A 19,483-nucleotide genomic window follows, 5' to 3' on the forward strand; every position below is an offset into this window, starting at 1 on the left:
TCTCTGTTCCTTACCCGGGGTACTTGATATAACAAACCTGTAACATTTAGAAAAATTATAAATTAATACACATGATGATGAATCATTCTGAATAATTAACATTTAATTACCTGATCGGCCTGAGAAGCAAGAATGAAAGGATCATAATATTGCAGCTTTCGCCTCGAATTTACTGATGTAACACCAAATGCATCTGTTCTCACACCTCGATCTGGGGTGTTGTCGTGCCAATCACAATAGAAAACAGTACAGCGCAATCCAACCATGCCCAAATACTTAATTTCCAAAATCTCATGTATGTGTCCGTAGTATACATCATCTCCTGATGCAGAACAAACGCCAGCATCATAAGTCGTACTCGAACGTCTCCTCTTCTGAGTTGTGAATGCATATCCTCGAGTACAAAATCTCGGATATGACTTCACAACAAAGTTTGGTCCAACGACCATCTCACGTATCCAATCGTCAAATGTTTCACCTCTGGCCAAACCAGCAGACACCTATTAATAGCACATATATATATATTATATCAATAAATGTGAATTAGTATAAATATGTGATAAAATATATTTTAATTTGTTTAAAGCACTCACATAAGTAAACATCCATCCACTAAATTCTCTCTGCTTCATTTCTTCTAGTTCGTCCTCTGTGGCGTATCTATACTCGAACCGCTTTTCTGCCATGAAAATCCTGTATATGATGACAATAATGTAATTAATTAAGATTTAAATTTCAACTTGTTAAAATAAAATTTGTAAGCTCATTTATTTACCTCTCATATTGAAGAACGTCTTCGCAGTTGGTGAGCAAATATGTTTGCAAATGACTGCGCTCCTGCTCAGTAAGTCGACGGTCCTTTGGTTTTCCGCTAAGTCGTCCAACATCTGTGAAAATGTCTGGAACCGTAACATGATATGTTGCCCGTTCGCCTCTATCATCATGCCGAGCAGGTCTTCTGTTTTTGGTCTGAACTTCTGCTGGAAAGTAGTACTCGGCAAAGTTTGAAGTTTCTTCATTGATCATCTGTGCGACTATAGAACCTTCCACCCTACTTAAATTTTTCACCATCTTCTTCAAATGGAACATATACCGCTCATACAGATACATCCATCTATACTGCACAGGACCACCAAGTTCCAATTCTCTTGCCAGGTGAATAACAAGATGCTCCATAACATCAAAAAATGAGGGAGGAAATATCTTCTCAAGGTTGCACTGAATCACGGCTATGTTAGTCTTCAAATTTTCAATACCTTCAAGAGTCACTGATCTCGTGCATAAATCGCGGAAGAAACCACTTATCCCTGCAATTGCTTCATGAACATTTCGTGGTAATAGTTCCTTGAAGGCGAACGGAAGGAGGCGCTGCATCATTACATGGCAATCGTGGCTTTTCAAGCCAGTAAACTTTCCTTCCTTTCTGTCGATACAGTTACGCAAATTTGATGCGTAACCGTCTGGAAATTCCACATCGTTTGAAATCCAATCAAAGAACGCATCTTTTCCCGCTGCATCAAGTCGGTATATGGGAAAAGGAGCCCTACCATTCTCATCAACATGAAGTTCTGAACGAGCACATATATCGACTAAATCCAGTCTTGACTTCAAATTATCCTTTGTTTTACCTTGAACATTAAGGATCGTGTTCATGAGATTGTCAAAAAAGTTCTTCTCAATATGCATGACATCTAAATTATGCCTTAGCAGATGATCCTCCCAGTATGGCAGATCCCAGAAAATACTTTTTTTGTGCCAGTTATGTAGTTCTCCAACAGCATCTACCGGAAAACGCTCATGTCCACCGACTTCTGGCGTCCTTTCTGCACCAAAATCTCTTAGTTGTATCTTCAAATCTTTCCCACAAATTTCCGGAGGTGGACTGTCAAACACCCTCTTGTTCTTCGTAAACAAATTCCTACTCCTACGATATGGATGATCAGGTGGTAGGAATCTCCTGTGACAGTCAAACCAACACGTTTTCCTTCCGTGTTTTAGTTGGAAAGCATCAGTGTTATCTTGACAATATGGACATGATAGCCTTCCATGCGTTGTCCATCCAGACAACATACCATATGCTGGAAAATCACTTATTGTCCACATTAGTACTGCCCGCATTTGAAAGTTTTCTTTACACGAAACATCGTATGTTTCAGCACCTTGAGCCCATAGTTGTTGCAACTCATATATTAGTGGCTGAAGAAACACATCAAGTGATCTCTTAGGATGCTCTGGTCCGGGAACGAGAATCGAGAGAAACAAAAACTCTCGTCGCAAGCACAAGTTTGGGGGGAGGTTGTATGGTGTAAGAATGACGGGCCATAGAGAATACTGTCTTCCACTCTTGCCAAACGGACTGAAACCATCAGTACATAATCCAAGGTAGACATTTCTTCTCTCATACGCAAAGTCGGGATACTTTGATTGGAAATGCTTCCACGCTTTTGCATCTGAAGGATGTCTGATCTCACCATCTGTTGAGTGCTCCGCATGCCATCTCATTGGTTGCGCTGTGCGTTCAGACAGATACAACCTCTGCAACCTTTCCGTCAAAGGTAAATACCACATCCTTTTATATGGCACTGGAACTCTTCCACTCGTATCTTTATAACGAGGCTTTCCACAAAATTTGCATGTAACCCGCTGTTCATCCCCCTCCAATAAATCATGCAGTTGTCGCTGCATACATCTATTACCTGATACGATAAACCAAGACCAGCTACGAGTTTCTGAACCTCATATTATGAACCAGGAGCTACATTATCCTCGGGTAGAATACCTTTTACAAAATCAGCAATCGCATCCACACAGTCTTCAGCCAAATTATAATCTGTTTTAATGCCCATCAATCTTGTAGCAGATGATAAAGCTGAATGACCATCTCTGCAACCTTCGTACAATGGTTGCTTTCCAGCATCCAACATATCATAAAATCTCCTAGCTTCTGCATTGGGTAAATCTTCCCCTCTAAAATGATCATTTACCATCTGCTCAGTACCTACACCATAATCTACATCCGTTCTAATTGGTTCTTCTAATCTAACCGCTGGCTGAGGTTCGCTAGTACTACCATGTTCATAATCAGTTTCCCCATGATGATACCAAATTTTGTAACTTCGTGTAAACCCACTCAAATATAGATGAGTCCAAACATCCCACTCTTTAATAACCTTTCTATTTTTACAATTAGAGCAAGGACATCTTAACATACCTGTTTTTGCTTCCGGTTGTCGGTGAACTAACCCCATGAATTCGGTTATACCTCGTTGGTATTCTTCCGTAAGCAATCTCGTGTTCGGATCCAAATGAGGTCGATCGATCCAAGAACGAAAATAATTTGAAGAAGACATATTTTTTATGAATCAAATTCGTGTGTAAATAGAGTAAGAGGGAGGATGAAGATATGGAGTGAATGAAGAGGAAGAGGAGTGCTTGTATATATAGATTAAATACTGCCGACATACCGAGGAAATTCCGACGGAAAAGGCTAGTTCATCGGAATTTCCTCGGAATTTTGTAAAATCCCCCAACGGCTCTCCAACGGCTATAATATTTCCTCGGAATTCATCGGTTTTTTCCGAGGAACCCCAATTTTGTGTTTCCTCGGAATTTCCTCGGAAATTCCTCGGTATATTCCGAGTATTTCATTTTCCGTCGGAATGTCCGTCAGAATACCGATGTTTTCTTGTAGTGTGCAGACAATGGAATGAAAATTCTAGATGCTATTGTTCGAATCTTGGTTCTCTGATATTGTGAACATAATGTTACGTGTCTGATTTTTAGAAGTAACAACCATCTAACGTAATCAATTTTTGTAAGAACAGAAAAAAGAGAAGTAATAAGAGAAAAAGGCATGCATAGTCCAAAAAGCATAAGAAGTTTTAATTAAAATAGTTACACTAAATATTATAACAAATGCGATGAAAGAGAAAATTGTCAAATCTAGAAAACTAAATTATCCCACATAAATTTATATACAAGTAACTGTATAAAAGAATTTTTTTTTTGAATGGGCTTATAAATTTAATTAGTATTTTCATGTTACTATCTAAGTTTGGAGTCAGTCATACTCTTTTTTTCATTAACCGAAGTCATATCATATGTGTATATCTGTACCTAGTGAAAATCCTTTTTCATCTCATACGGTAAACCCAATTACCTGACTACAACTATTGATGAATGAGTTTTTTGAAGCTTAAATATATCAAATCTAACTGATTCAAGGGGAACATTTCCTCTCTTTTTAAAAAAAATTGAAAGAATGTTAAGAATTAACTTAAGATAAGATAGTCACTACAAGAAAACAGCGATATTCTGACGGACATTCCGACGGAAAATGAAATCCTCGGAATATCCCGAGGAATTTCCGAGGAAATTCCGAGGAAACACAAAATTTAGTTTCCTCGAAATTTCCTCGGAATATACCGACGGAATTCCGAGGAAATATCAATCCGTCGGAATATTCCGAGGAAATTCCGAGGAAATACATTTTCCTCGGAAAAAACCGATGAATTCCGAGGAAATATTATAGCCGTTGGAGAGCCGTTTGGGGATTTTAGAAAATTCCGAGGAAATTCCGACGAACTAACCGTTGGCGTCGGAATTCCGTCGGAATTTCCTCGGTCTGTCGGCAGGATTTAACCTATAAATACAATCACTCCTCTTCCTCTTCATTCACTCCATATCTTCATCCTCTCTCTTACTCTATTTACACACGAATTTGATTCATAAAAAATATGTCTTCTTCAAATTATTTTCGTTCTTGGATCGATCGACCTCATTTGGATCCGAACACGAGATTGCTTACGGAAGAATACCAACGAGGTATAACCGAATTCATGGGGTTAGTTCACCGACAAACAGAAGCAAAAACACGTAAGTTAAGATGTCCTTGCTCTAATTGTAAAAATAGAAAGGTTATTAAAAAGTGGGATGTTTGGACTCATCTATATTTGAGTGAGTTTACACGAAGTTACAAAATTTGGTATCATCATGGGGAAACTGATTATGAACATGGTAGTACTAGCGAACCTCAGCCAGCGGTTAAATTAGAAGAACCAATTAGAACGGATATAGATTATGGTGTAGGTACTGAGCAGATGGTAAATGATCATTTTAGAGGGGAAGATTTACCCAATGCAAAAGCTAGGAGATTTTATGATATGTTGGATGCTGGAAAACAACCATTGTACGAAGGTTGCAGAGATGGTCATTCAGCTTTATCATCTGCTACAAGATTGATGGGCATTAAAACAGATTATAATTTGGCTGAAGACTGTGTGGATGCGATTGCTGATTTTGTAAAAGGTATTCTACCCGAGGATAATGTAGCTCCTGGTTCATACTACGAGGTTCAGAAACTCGTAGCTGGTCTTGGTTTATCGTATCAGGTAATAGATGTATGCAGCGACAACTGCATGATTTATTGGAGGGCGAATGAACAGCGGGTTACATGCAAATTTTGTGGGAAACCTTGTTATAAAGATACGAGTGGAAGAGTTCCAGTGCCATATAAAAGGATGTGGTATTTGCCTTTGACGGAAATGTTGCAGAGGTTGTATATGTCTGAACGCACAGCGCAACCAATGAGATGGCATGCGGAGCACTCAACAGATGGTGAGATCATACATCCTTCAGATGCAAAAGCGTGGAAGTATTTCCAATCAAAGTATCCCGACTTTGCGTATGAGAGAAGAAATGTCTACCTTGGATTATGTACTGATGGTTTCAGTCCGTTTGGCAAGAGTGGAAGACAGTATTCTCTATGGCCCATCATTCTTACACCATACAACCTACCCCCAAACTTGTGCTTGCGACGAGAGTTTTTGTTTCTCTCGATTCTCGTTCTCGGACCAGAGCATCCTAAGAGATCACTTGATGTGTTTCTTCAGCCACTAATATATGAGTTGCAACAACTATGGGCTCAAGGTGCTGAAACATACGATGTTTTGTGTAAAGAAAACTTTCAAATGCGGGCAGTACTAATGTGGACAATAAGTGATTTTCCAGCATATGGTATGTTGTCTGGATGGACAACGCATGGAAGGCTATCATGTCCATATTGTCAAGATAACACTGATGCTTTCCAACTAAAACACGGAAGGAAAACGTGTTGGTTTGACTTTCACAGGAGATTCCTACCACCTGATCATCCATATCGTAGGAGTAGGAATTTGTTTACGAAGAACAAGAGGGTGTTTGACAGTCCACCTCCGGAAATTTGTGGGAAAGATTTGAAGATACAACTAAGAGATTTTGGTGCAGAAAGGACGCCAGACGTCGGTGGACATGAGCGTTTTCCGGTAGATGCTGTTGGAGAACTACATAACTGGCACAAAAAATGTATTTTCTGGGATCTGCCATACTGGGAGGATCATCTGCTAAGGCATAATTTAGATGTCATGCATATTGAGAAGAACTTTTTTGACAATCTCATGAACACGATCCTTAATGTTCAAGGTAAAACAAAGGATAATTTGAAGTCAAGACTGGATTTAGTCGATATATGCGCTCGTTCAGAACTTCATGTTGATGAGAATGGTAGGGCTCCTTTTCCCATATACCGACTTGATGCAGAGGGAAAAGATGCGTTCTTTGATTGGATTTCAAACGATGTGGAATTTCCAGACGGTTACGCATCAAATTTTCGTAACTGTATCTACAGAAAGGAAGGAAAGTTTACTGGCTTGAAAAGCCACGATTGCCATGTAATGATGCAGCTCCTCCTTCTGTTTGCCTTCAAGGAACTATTACCACGAAATGTTCATGAAGCAATTGCAGGGATAAGTGGTTTCTTCTGGGATTTATGCACGAGATCAGTGACTCTTGAAGGTATTGAAAATTTGAAGACTAACATAGCCGTGATTCAGTGCAACCTTGAGAAGATATTTCCTCCTTCATTTTTTGATGTTATGGAGCATCTTGTTATTCACCTGGCCAGAGAATTGGAACTTGGTGGTCCTGTGCAGTATAGATGGATGTATATGTATGAGCGGTATATGTTCCATTTGAAGAAGATGGTGAAAAATTTAAGTAGGGTGGAAGGTTCTATAGTCGCACAGTTGATCAATGAAGAAACTTCAAACTTTGCCGAGTACTACTTTCCAGCAGAAGTTCAGACCAAAAACAGAAGACCTGCTCGGCATGATGATAGAGGCGAACGGGCAACATATCCTGTTACGGTTCCAGACATTTTCACAGACGTTGGGCGACTTAGCGGAAAACCAAAGGACCGTCGACTTACTGAGCAGGAGCGCAGTCATTTGCAAACATATTTGCTCACCAACTGCGAAGATGTTCTTCAATATGAGAGGTAAATAAATTAGCTTACAAATTTTTATTTTAACAAGTTGAAATTTAAATCTTAATTAATTACATTATTGTCATCATATGTACAGGATTTTCATGGCAGAAAAGCGGTTCGAATATAGATACGCCACAGAGGACGAACTAGAAGAAATGAAGCAGAGAGAATTTGCTAGATGGATGTTTATTTATGTGAGTGCTTTAAACAAATTAAAATATCATTTATCACATATTTATACTAATTCACATTTATTGATATAACATATATATGTGCTATTAATAGGTGTCTGCTGGTTTGGCCAGAGGTGAAACATTTGACGATTGGATACGCGAGATGGTCGTTGGACCAAACTTTGTTGTGAGGTCATATCCGAGATTTTGTACTCGAGGATATGCATTCACAACTCAGAAGAGGAAACGTTCGAGTACGACTTATGATGCTGGAATTTGTTCTGCATCAGGAGATGATGTATACTACGGACACATACATGAGATTTTGGAAATCAAGTATTTGGGCATGGTTGTATTGCGCTGTACTGTTTTTTATTGTGATTGGCACGACAACACTCCAGATCGAGGTGTGAGAACAAATGCATTTGGTGTTACATCAGTAAATTCGTGGCTAAAGCTGCAATATTTTGATCCTTTCATTCTTGCTTCTCAGGCCGATCAGGTAATTAAATGTTAATTATTCAGAATGATTCATCATCATGTGTATTAATTTATAATTTTTCTAAATGTTACAGGTTTGTTATATCAAGTACCCCCGGGTAAGGAACAGAGATGATCCATGGGTTACTGTTACAAGACTCAACCCGAGAGGCCGAGTTCAGGGAAGTTCTGAGCTAGAAGACCCACTACAACCAAGCACATCCGGCAACTTAAGTGCAGCAGAAGATTTAGCTGGAGTTCGCCTTGTAGTCGATTTAACCGACTTCGGAGAGGAAGCCGTCGTTCACGTAGAGGATGAACCAGTGATTGGAGAGTTTCACCAAGATCCAGATTCAGATTCATCTAGTGATGATGACTCGGAAACAGAATACCATTGATTTTTTTTTTTTTTTAAAGAAATACCGAGGAAATTCCGAGGAACACTTGATATAACCTCTTTCCTCGGATATTAGTTATTTGGTTTATCTAGCAAGGTAAAGCTGAATACGAATTAAAAACTACTCAAAACACAACCAAATAAAACGAAGAAACCATGTAAAAGATATAGGAACTCGTAATGGTATAATATAATCGATCGATCACATTCTTACGGCTTTCGTCCATCTGGTGATCGATCGATGCGTTTTTTTACACAAACGCATCGATCGATCCGTTTATAACAAAACGTACAAGATTTTCCGAGGATATTCTGAGGAACGTTTGAGATTTTGTTCGATCGATCGATGGTATAATCTAATCGATCGATCACATTCTTACGGCCTTCGTCCATCTGGTGATCGATCGATGCGTTGTTTTTACACAAACGCATCGATCGATCCGTTTATAAAAAAACGTACAAGATTTTCCGAGGATATTCCGAGGAACGTTTGAGATTTTGTTCGATCGATCGATGGTATAATCTAATCGATCGATCACATTCTTACGGCTTTCGTACATCTGGTGAACGATCGATGCGTTTTTGTACAAAAACAAATCGATCGATCCGTTTATAAAAAAACGTACAAGATTGAAACCCCAAACACTAGTTTCTCGGAATTTCCTCGGAATATTCCGACGGAATTACGAGGAAGAATAGGGTTTCCTCAGAATTCCCTCGGAATAGTCCGAGGAAATTCCGAGGAAATAGGGGTTTTAAACCGAAAACAACGTTTTGCGGTTTGAATAACACCTATATAACCCTTATTAAGTGTCTTACGTTAATTATGAGGTCTAAAATTTGTTCCTTACCCCTTAATTAACACTTTTCCGATTGTATGAACGAAATCCCACAACATAAGAGAAACACTTATACGTTTTAATGAACGGTATAGGGAATACTTTCAATTAGTTTTGAAATTTGTTATTTCATGGTTTATGCTAATCTATACAAAGAATCCTCAATGGTATACATTACAATTGTATAAGAAATGAAATACGGCATAAAAAATTGATGTTTTGAAACCCCAAACACTAGTTCTTCGGTATTTCCTCGGAATATTCCGAGGAAATTCCGACGGATATTTTACTATCCGTCGGAATGTCCTCGGAATATTTTCATTTTACCGGGCAAATATTTCGCGAAAATTGAAATTATAATTCCGACGGAATTCCGACGGATAATATCCGTCGGACCCTAGGTTTTATAACCACGAGCCCCTTCTTCTTCCCCATTTCTTTCTTCTTCCTCTGCGCGACTCCTCTCTTTTTTCTCCGGCGATTTCCCCCTGAAATCCGACGATATCTCCGGCGATCTCCCCCTTTTCTTACACAAATCATGTAAGGACCCTATCCCACTCTCTTAGGTTCTATTTGTTAGGTTTTTGTGTAGTTTTGATAGATTTTTGTTAGGGTGATTGGTTAGGACTGTGATTTTTGGTTGTATAATAGGTTTAGAATTGTGATTTGGTTGAATAATTTGTTTTGTTGAATTGATTTATAATTTTTTTATAATTTTTTTATTTTTTTGTATTTATAAAATCGATTTTTGTATAGAAAATCGATTTTTGTATTTTACAAAACGATTTTTCTATATAAATTCGATTTTTTGGATTTTACAAAATCTTTTTTGTATATAAATTTGATTTTTTGGATTTTACAAAACATTTTTTAATATCTATACAACTTTTTTTGTGATTAAAAACTATTATTTGGGATTTAAAAATATTTTTAATATATATATATATATATATTATTAAAACTATTTTTTGTAATTATTAAACTATTTTTTATTTATTAAAACTATTTTTTTATTAGAACTATTTTTATATATTTATTAAATATTTTTAATATCTATAAATATTTTTTTTGATTAAATTATTTAAGACTTTTTTAAAAAAAATAATAATTTATATATTTCTGTATTTATTAAATATTTTTTTTTAATTTACAGGTCTTATGATGATCAGATCCGGCCTTGACAGCGTCGTGCTCGTGGTGGTACGGGGAGCCAGTCTCGGGATTCCAGCCTTTTTCAGGATTCCCCTTCGCCCCACAGCTCCAACCATACATCTCCCTCTGCTGCACCCGCTCCTGCTCCTCTCGCTCCCGCTGCTGCATCCGCTCCTCCTCCTCCGGGTCCTCCGGGAGTGATGAGTGTTGCGGAGTTGGTTCAACAGCCCGGTCGTGACCATCTTCCGTATCTCACTCCGTATCCACATGGACGGGGTCAAACATGGTAATTAAACATTTTTTTTCTTTAAATTTGGATTCATTATTAACTGTTTGTTCTTTTTATTAGGTTCAACCGATCCGGGAACGGGATCAGCGCATGGATCAACCGTATGATGTACTCGGCCCTCGACAAGGGACATCCGACTTTCACTCACTTCCCTACCGACAAGCATGTTCTGTGGTTTCGTCAGTTTGCGGTAAGTATTCTAATTTTTTACTTATATTTTTAATCTTTAATATAAATTTTCTACTAATTGTGTTTTTTTTTTCAGCAAGAGTTCAACTGGAATTCCGATGAGACGCTCTTTATCTATCACCACTTCGTCCATAAAGTTATGGACAACTATGGGAAGCAGATCCACGAGTGGAAGAAGAAGTGGGAAATCAATAAGGTTCGATTTAATTTATTAAACAATTTTTTAATTTATTAAACTATTTTTAAATTTAATAAACTATTTTTTTTTTTATTAAAAGGTCCCAAAGTCGATGAACGACACCGTCTGGAAGGAGTTGTGTGCGCATTGGGATAAGGAAGAGACGAAAGAAACTTCTTCCACCAACTCCACCAACCGCAGGAGCGACCGTAAAGGGAAGGGCATCCACAAGCATAACTTGGGTGCTCAATCTATTGCCACTCTGGGAGATCGCATGGTAAGTTCAAACGTTTTTTCTTCAATTATTTGAGTTTCAGAATTTTAATTTATTGTGCATTTCTTCTAATTTCTAATGTTTCTTTAATTTATGTTTTTTTTCAAGGCGGAAGAAAATGATGGCGAGCCGGTTGATGATCTCGCCCTAATGAGGAGGGCGTATACCAACAAGAAGACCGGCAAGATTGATGACGGTCTTGTGAGGGACGTGGTCGACCTGGTCCAAACTCAGGTGGTAGACGAAGTGTCTCAGCTTCAAACCGAGGATGACGCTTCGACGGCTTCGACCAACTTGTCCCGGTTTCGAATCAACGAAATCGTTGAATCCGTAAGTTCTTTTTTTTTAAAGTTCAATTCATTTATTTATTGGTTTAAATTTGTAAATTTGGCTATTTTCTATTCAGTCAGTTTGGGTCATCGCACCCGGTCGGTTCCTCCTTCTTCTGCACCACCGCCCTTTGTTGATCCAGAAGTACTTACGGCTCAGTTGAAGGACAAGGATGATCGCATATCTTTGTTGGAGACCCAGATGGCGGCTCAATAGGCGGGCTATGAGGCACAGAGGAGGCTGAACCAGCAAATGATGGAGATGATGCAAAGGATGTACCCGAACGAGGTGTTCCCGGACGTGCCAGACCCGTAGTTTTTTTTTTTCCAAAAACTTAGAATGTTTTATTTTTATTTCTGAAACTTTGAATATTAATTAATATGATTTCAATTTTAATTTTAATTTTATATTTTTGAATTTAAATTTCAAAAATTTTATTTTTTATAAAAAATTAATATTTTTTACATTCCGAGGAAATTAATTATATTTTTTACTCGATCGATCGATGCGTTTTTGGACATATACCCATCGATCGATCCATTTATATAAAAACGTTCGGAATATACCGAGAGACATCTTCCTCGGAATATACCGAGGGAGATATTCCTCGGAATATACCGAGGGAGATGTTCCTCGGAATATACCGAGGGACATGTTCCTCGGAATATTCCGAGGAAAGGTGTCCCTCGGTATATTCCGAACGTGTTTTTATAAATGGATCGATCGATGGGTATATGTCCAGAAACACATCGATCGATGTATATCCCGACGAAGTACTCCTTCGGTATATTCCGAGGAGATTTCTGACAAACTGGTGCTACTCGGAATTTCCTCGGAAATGTGTTTCCTCGGAATTCCGTCGGATATTTCCGACGGAATTCCGAGGAAAGAAGAAATTCCGAGGAATTATTTCCGACGACTTGTTTCGTCGGTATGTCATCGGAATAACGTTATTCCGACGAAATTCCGACGATTTTTTCCCTCAGTATCCATGTTGTTTTCTTGTAGTGAGTGGAATATAAGTAAACATTGGGAGCTGTGGTCGGTTGAGTTACTCTTGGCTTATACAGACTGACAAAAGCTAGAGTTAAGGATCAAAAATGTTATCAACTAGGATAGGGACAAAGAAGTGTTTGAGTCTTCTTTAAGAAAAGGAGATAGCAAAATCTTAGCTGTGAAGAATAATATGAGACGGACGAATCATGTAATTCTTTCAGATTTATGAGCTGTACAAAACTGCAATATATTAGATTTATAGTAATTTTAATTATTTTGTAACGGTTATTTGCACTCAAGATATGTATACAAAAGGAAAATTAGACTGTATAGCAAGGAAAAGAAGCATAATTCATCAAATAACCAATTTCCCTAACTTTTCTATACACACTGTCATATATATATATAATAATACAGTATTGTCTCTTCTTGCAACTGTCGTAACCTGCAGAAAAAAAAAATTAAAATTAATAATTATTATGTGTAAAAGTAAATCATGGCTTAATTGTCTTCACATCTTAGAAAACGCTTGCGAGACGACGTGTTACAGTTGAAGTGGAGAATGAGCAATTCGAGCCTCTTTTCCTTCTCAGATTTGTGGGATTATTGATGAAATTGTATTGTCTATGTTGATGGTGAAGGGTTATAGTGGATAATAGAGTTTCAAAGACTCGTGTGATGTCTGCACAAAAGTTGATCGGAGAAGATGAAATGTATATATTCTACTACTATGCTATTTTATTATGTTCTATTCCATTTGATTGTTACTTAAAATTCTTTATTTTGTTTAAAAATATAGTTTTTAATTTTTTTAAGTTCTTGTTACATGTTTTTGACCAAGTAAAAATCTCACTATGATCTATATTGTATAGTTTAATATTACATAATATAGTTTAATATTACATAATATAATATACTTTTTATATTTTGATATTTGGGTTTAGATTTTATATTTAGGCTAGGGTTTAGTGATTATAGTTTAGGGTTTAGTATTTAGAAGGCGGAGAGGTATTGTTGGGGTTAGCATTAACTTCTTCCATGCAATTATAGACATCATAACTTCACCAGTATATACTATGTCATTTATTTTTGTTCCATTCTATTTGGGTTTAGGGTTATATTTGGGTTATGATATATATTTGGGTAAGAGTTTAGTGACTATAGTTGGTTTATATTTGGAGTTTAGGGTTTAGTGATTAGGGTTTTGGTTTTAGTTTTTAGTAGGTGAGGGGTATGGTTGGGGTCAACATTAACTTATTTCATGCAATCATATATGTTTCATAATTTCACCAATATATATGTACTATGCTATGTATTTTGTTTCATTCTATTTGGTTTTAGAGTTTATATTTGGGTTTTTGGTTTAGTGATTAGGATTTTGGATTTAGTATTTAATAGGTGAGGGGTATGGTTGGGGTCAACATTAACTTATTCCATGAAATCATATATGTTTCATAATTTCACTAATATGTACTATGCTATGTATTTTGTTTCATTCTATTTGGGTTTAGGATTTATACTTGGGTTTATAATTTATATTTGGGTTTAGAGTTTAATAATTAGAGTTTAGTTATTAGGGTTTAGAGTTTCGTATTTATGAATTGGGGTAGTGTTTAGTATTTAAGGATTGTGGATGTTGTTGCGTCCTCTTATACTATTTCAGTGACATGGAATAGAACACTACGTGCATATGTATATTACCGTATATTATTATTTTTAGCTGTTGGGGTTCGGGTAATGTTTAGTACTTAGGTGTTGCATAGTGATTGAGATTTAGGATTCAGTATATAGGGGTTGAGATAATGTTTAGTATTTAAGGTTATGAGTGGAGTTATAATTTTATACTATTTCAGCGATATGGAATAGAACATTCGGTATTCGGTGTATATATGTGGTTAATGAACATGTGACGTGGATGTTTGATATGTGATTATAAACACGGTACAAAAAGAATGACGTCGCCTACTTTCTCACTTGCAACTGGAAACCTGTTATAAAAAGGACAGAACCGGATGAAATGTGTTCAAAGAGTCTGATATTGAATTATGTCAAAATCAATACTACTCAGCTAATTTATCACTCAAATATGGTTATTTGGCCAATAAGCCATATACAAAACATTCTAAGATACCTGTTCAATATGTATTCATCATCAGTTGGATATATAATATGTTGAATATCCAATTTACTATCATTGTAACTTTGGATTTTTGCTCTCACCTCATTGACATAGTTTTAACTTTTACATACGCCATACAAAAGGGCTATAGCTCCTTCGCTTCTTCAGTATTTGAGAAAACTCGAGATCGCATGATACCATCTCAAGAATTCGAATATTTTCTTATGACCACTTGTGCAATAAAGGCAATCTACGTGGTTCCGTTTTAGTCTTATCGTTATGCATGGAATTCGAATATATTACGATGTCAATAATCAAACCAAATTGGATTTTATCCCCAGTGAATAAAATTTATGTTAAGTCAAGGTCCCAAAAAAATATAAAGTCATAGTTTTTCTTTTTCCTCTTTCAAATGATATTAATGGTGGCCCAATTTTGATCTCAAGAGTCGTTTTTTTTTTTTTTTTTATAACTCTGGTATCTGGGCAGCCATATTTCCAACTATCCCCCCGAAAGGGGTTTAGCGCCCCAACGGAAGGGATGTTAAATCTGTTGTGGCCAAGACTCGAACCCGGGTGGCGGACAGTACAGCTGTATCTCCTTTACCACCAAGCTACGAGCGCTTGGTTGAGTTGTTATTCTTGTATCAGGAAAAAAAAAGAAAAGAAAAGAATACAAGGTTATCATCATTTTCAATGTATACCGACACATACTTATGTATGTAATATGCATATCACATCTAATTTCTCCGCAATTGGCCCTTACTATCCTATAAAATGTGGAATATATATATCCTCTATGTAACAATAGCTAAAGAAGTTCATACGGCGGAATCCAGTTCTTTACACACATTGTGCAAGTTGTAACGTCATTTCTTTCACGAGGTTGAACAATCACTTCCACAAAATTTAGTCGATGGATAATTAAGAATTAAATGATGGTTTTACCCAAATTAAAAGAAAAATATATTTCTGTAAAACATGATGATAGTGTTACAAAATGCATATAATAATTTTACCCAGCTTGCAGCAAATTGTTCACTTCTAACTACCTAGATAACAATCAACCGAACATATTTGTGGCAAATGAGATTATATTGTAACTGTCACATAAGTCGATATATGAAATGACAAGGAAGAGGTTATGATATCTTCACGTGAATATAACTTTATTTACATTTATATTTACTTCATAAATGAAAATTAATTTAATGTTTGCGGAAATGAAGCGCTTACTGATATAATGTCCGTGTGCATTTTTAATTATGTTGTCATATGAACGTATATATATAACAACATATATATATATATATATATATTTTTTTTTTGTTCAAAAAAAAAAAGAAATATATCTATTTATTTTTTTTGTGCAACGAAATATATCTATATATAAAGTGTAATGCCCGGATAAAATATTTGCGGAAGCCAGAGATCGTGTGATATTATTATTATATGTTAGTATTTTTGTTTTTGCGTGGCCGGTTGAGAGAAAAAGCAAACTATATGGTTTAGTTTTAGCCTTATCGTCATGCAAGAAATCGAATCTTACGATATCACGAATCAAACAAAATTGAGCTTTATTCCCAATTCGGCGAACAAAATTCTTGGAAAGTCGAGCTTGTGGCCAAGAAGACTAGTGAAGCAATCACGTGGTATATTAAAAAAAAAATCCAAATAAAAATTGAAGGTCACAATTTTGCTTTTTGTTCTTAGAAATATTAATAGTGGCCCAATACTGATCTCAGGAGTCGTTATTCTTACTAGGGGTTTGCCGGCGCTACGCGCCGGTTTTGCTAACATTGATATGGTTTATCTATAATTTTATAATCAAGAACATTTTCAACAACATTTTAGAAAACAAAATATGTATAGATCATATGGAAGTATATTAATTTGATTGTAGTTTGTGCATAGTTATTATAAAAAAAATTTAAGTTTAAATATATGCATGACAATTTGAAAGTGTAATAGCTGGACTATTTATTATTTAACTGAAAATTATTAATTCTAATGGGTTAGAAAACATGTTTACCGAGTATGCTCATGTTCCGCTCTAGAGAATCATCAATTCATCATCCTATGATTCATCACCTTCTCTCTTAACATGTACACACAAAAAGTGAAAACAAATTCATAGTGAGATTTTTCATATGATTATATGTGTCACGGACCGACGGGTCTAAAAATACAGATTACATTGAGGGGAGCTTGTTGTTTTGGTACCTCAGTTTGCTGAGAAAATGAAGTATTTTGAACAGAGATGATCTCATCATCTTTCTCGCATCTTGAATACTCGTTTAGATATCTCTGCATAGTCATATTTCTCGCATCTTGAATATTCGTTTAGATATCTCTGCATAGTCCAAATATATATATGGTTTGTTAGTTGTTGACAGCCAAAACTTCATGATTCTATTTAAAATTTTTATCGGAAGATATGCAGTTTCCTTCCTATTGATTGGAAAACACTGAAGGAAAGATATACTAAAAATTTTAGAGAAAAAATGTAGTTGGATTAATTATAAAACTGGTATTAAATTAAGTCGGAAGTAACAAAATTAAAGAAAAAGCTATCTTTTGTTTTGCCATAACGTCTTCTAGATAGAAGGAAACAAAATGTAAACAAAATTTGGGACAGAAATTTAAAAAACCCCTAGTTTAAAATAAAAATAGTCTTCTGTAGTTTCATTCTTTAATATAATAGGATTGTAGGATTCGTACCTTTCAAAAAGGCTTTTTGCTTAAGTTGATATTTGCAAGCCTTAGCACAATATATTTGTTTTCATCAGGACCAAGTACATAAAATATGTATATCTTAACTAATAAAGTTGCCTTTTTTAACTAATATTCCACTCTAAAATGCACACGAAGACATGTTTACAATGAGAGAGACCACATAATGCATATTTCAATTTGATCATTTTTAAGACTTTCAATATGAGACATACTCACGACTCTCTATGACAGTCTTTAGCAAAGATCTCAAGACCTTCTCTACAATATTCTTTAGCAAAAGAAACTTGTAACAGTTGTTTTCACATACTGCACAAACGGTCTTTGGAAGGTGTTCTCTATCTGAATCAGTCATCACTCATCACATTATCAGTGTCGTTCACGACTCTAACGTTTGGACCATCTTGATACTTTCCCATGCATTTGCAAGTCAATCAGATCTTTTCATGCTTGTCATTGCCTTCTGAGTCATCCAACAACACAAATCATCCTACTTCTTGCAATTTCCTCACATACAAACTCTTACCCTCTTTAATGCTAATCCAACTTCTGGAACTGCTTCTACAGCAAAAAAAAAAAAAGAAAAAGTTTATACAGCTTTCACTGTGCGTCCATGATTAACAAAGTAGAAGCTGATTGCAGCAGAGCAAGCTTCAAGTTGATTGTTTATTTATAAAGAGAAAACGGAATCTATCGCTTCAAGACCTTAATAAGATTAATCTTACTGGTTTCCTGAAGACGTCATGCAAGATCTCCAACGCAACTCATATGATCAACTGAGCTCCCAGTACACTATAACACCATGAAAGATCCCTCATTACCTACACAAAAAAAAGAACTTTAAGCAAATAAGCCGTCCGGAGAAAGAAAGAAAGAAACAGCTTTTATGACCACACACAGATCAAAAGCATCAGACTTAGACTTGGCAATGTTTTCATCGTTCTGCAGAAACCTTCATTCCAGATCCCTGGCATCCACCGCAAGTCATCGAAGCTCCAGACTTCAAACCCTTTCTGCCATCATAAAAATCAAATTAACGTCACCAAACAACTCTTTCATAAACCTAAAAAAGTATTAACCCGTTACACTTTGAGCACAAAGCCTTCCTAGAAAGCGAGAGCTTCTTCGTTATCCCGAGATAAAGATCCTCAAGGGAAACCTTCAGAGGGTGAACAACATCTTCACCACACCTCTGCCTCCTTCCACAGCTGCTGCTACCTAATCAAAACCAAAAAAATCAAACCTTTATCATCTATTCAAAAGTCAAAAACTCAAAACCGATTGGGAGATGAGAGACTAACCTTCGAAAGGGTGTCCACCACCATCACCAAAGAAGGATGAGAAGATATCAAAGGGGTCATGACCACCGCCTCCACCACCCATTCCTTCCTTGAGCGCATCCTCACCGTACTGATCATAGATCTCACGCTTCTCCGGATCGCTGAGAACCTCATAAGCCTGAGCTAGCTCCTTGAACTGCACATAGACGAAACCAGTTGACCTAAAGCTCGCGAATTTCAGATCTAATCGATCGGACAAATCCAAAGAAGGAAAAAGAGAGGAAGATGGAACGAAATCATTAAGAACGTATTGATTGTGTAGAAATGGCTCGATTACTACTTGGTTTCTTTGCTCTTCAATTGGAGAAGACGAACTGGTAGAGGTGAAGCAAAGCCTCATCCCGTGTTTCTTTGTGTGTTTTGGGTCCAGTTGGACCAATTAAAAAAACAATTGTGAGGCCTGGCTGACGTGTTCAAACGAAATGTTCTGATTGGCTGATTATTTTTGGTGACGTGGCAGCCTAGAAACTCAGCATATTGCCCTTTTAGTATTGTGATATCACCGATACAAGGTTACATCATCATTTTCAATGTACGTGATTCACGTAACGACATATGCATATGTACGTTATATGCTAAATCGCATCTAATCCCGCCACTTGCCCGTACTGTCCTAGAAGATAGAATATATAAGTAACAATCCAGCGGAGTTACTTATATTGTAGAATCCAATTCTTCACATAGTTTGTTGT

General features: G+C 36.5%; 1 protein-coding gene across 2 annotated transcripts; it reads right to left on the reverse strand.

Moving 5' to 3' along the window:
• Positions 1–17,606: 17,606 nt before the first annotated feature.
• Positions 17,607–19,228, reverse strand: LOC125580982 (chaperone protein dnaJ 2-like). Of its 2 annotated transcripts, XR_007318694.1 has the most exons (5): positions 18,753–19,228; positions 18,531–18,669; positions 18,350–18,464; positions 18,177–18,272; positions 17,607–18,012 (listed from the first exon to the last, which is right to left on the reverse strand). XR_007318694.1 is itself a non-coding variant. In XM_048746322.1 (3 exons), the coding sequence occupies exons 1-3, from the start codon at positions 19,129–19,131 to the stop codon at positions 18,386–18,388; spliced, it is 597 nt and encodes a 198-aa protein (XP_048602279.1). In that variant the 5' UTR covers positions 19,132–19,228; the 3' UTR covers positions 17,607–18,385. The 2 variants fall into 2 exon arrangements, 1 of the variants encoding a protein (XP_048602279.1); XM_048746322.1 differs by having other exon boundaries at positions 17,607–18,464.
• Positions 19,229–19,483: the final 255 nt, after the last annotated feature.

Source organism: Brassica napus, chromosome C1 (genome assembly GCF_020379485.1).
Source record: "Brassica napus cultivar Da-Ae chromosome C1, Da-Ae, whole genome shotgun sequence".
Taxonomy (NCBI): Eukaryota; Viridiplantae; Streptophyta; class Magnoliopsida; order Brassicales; family Brassicaceae; genus Brassica; species Brassica napus.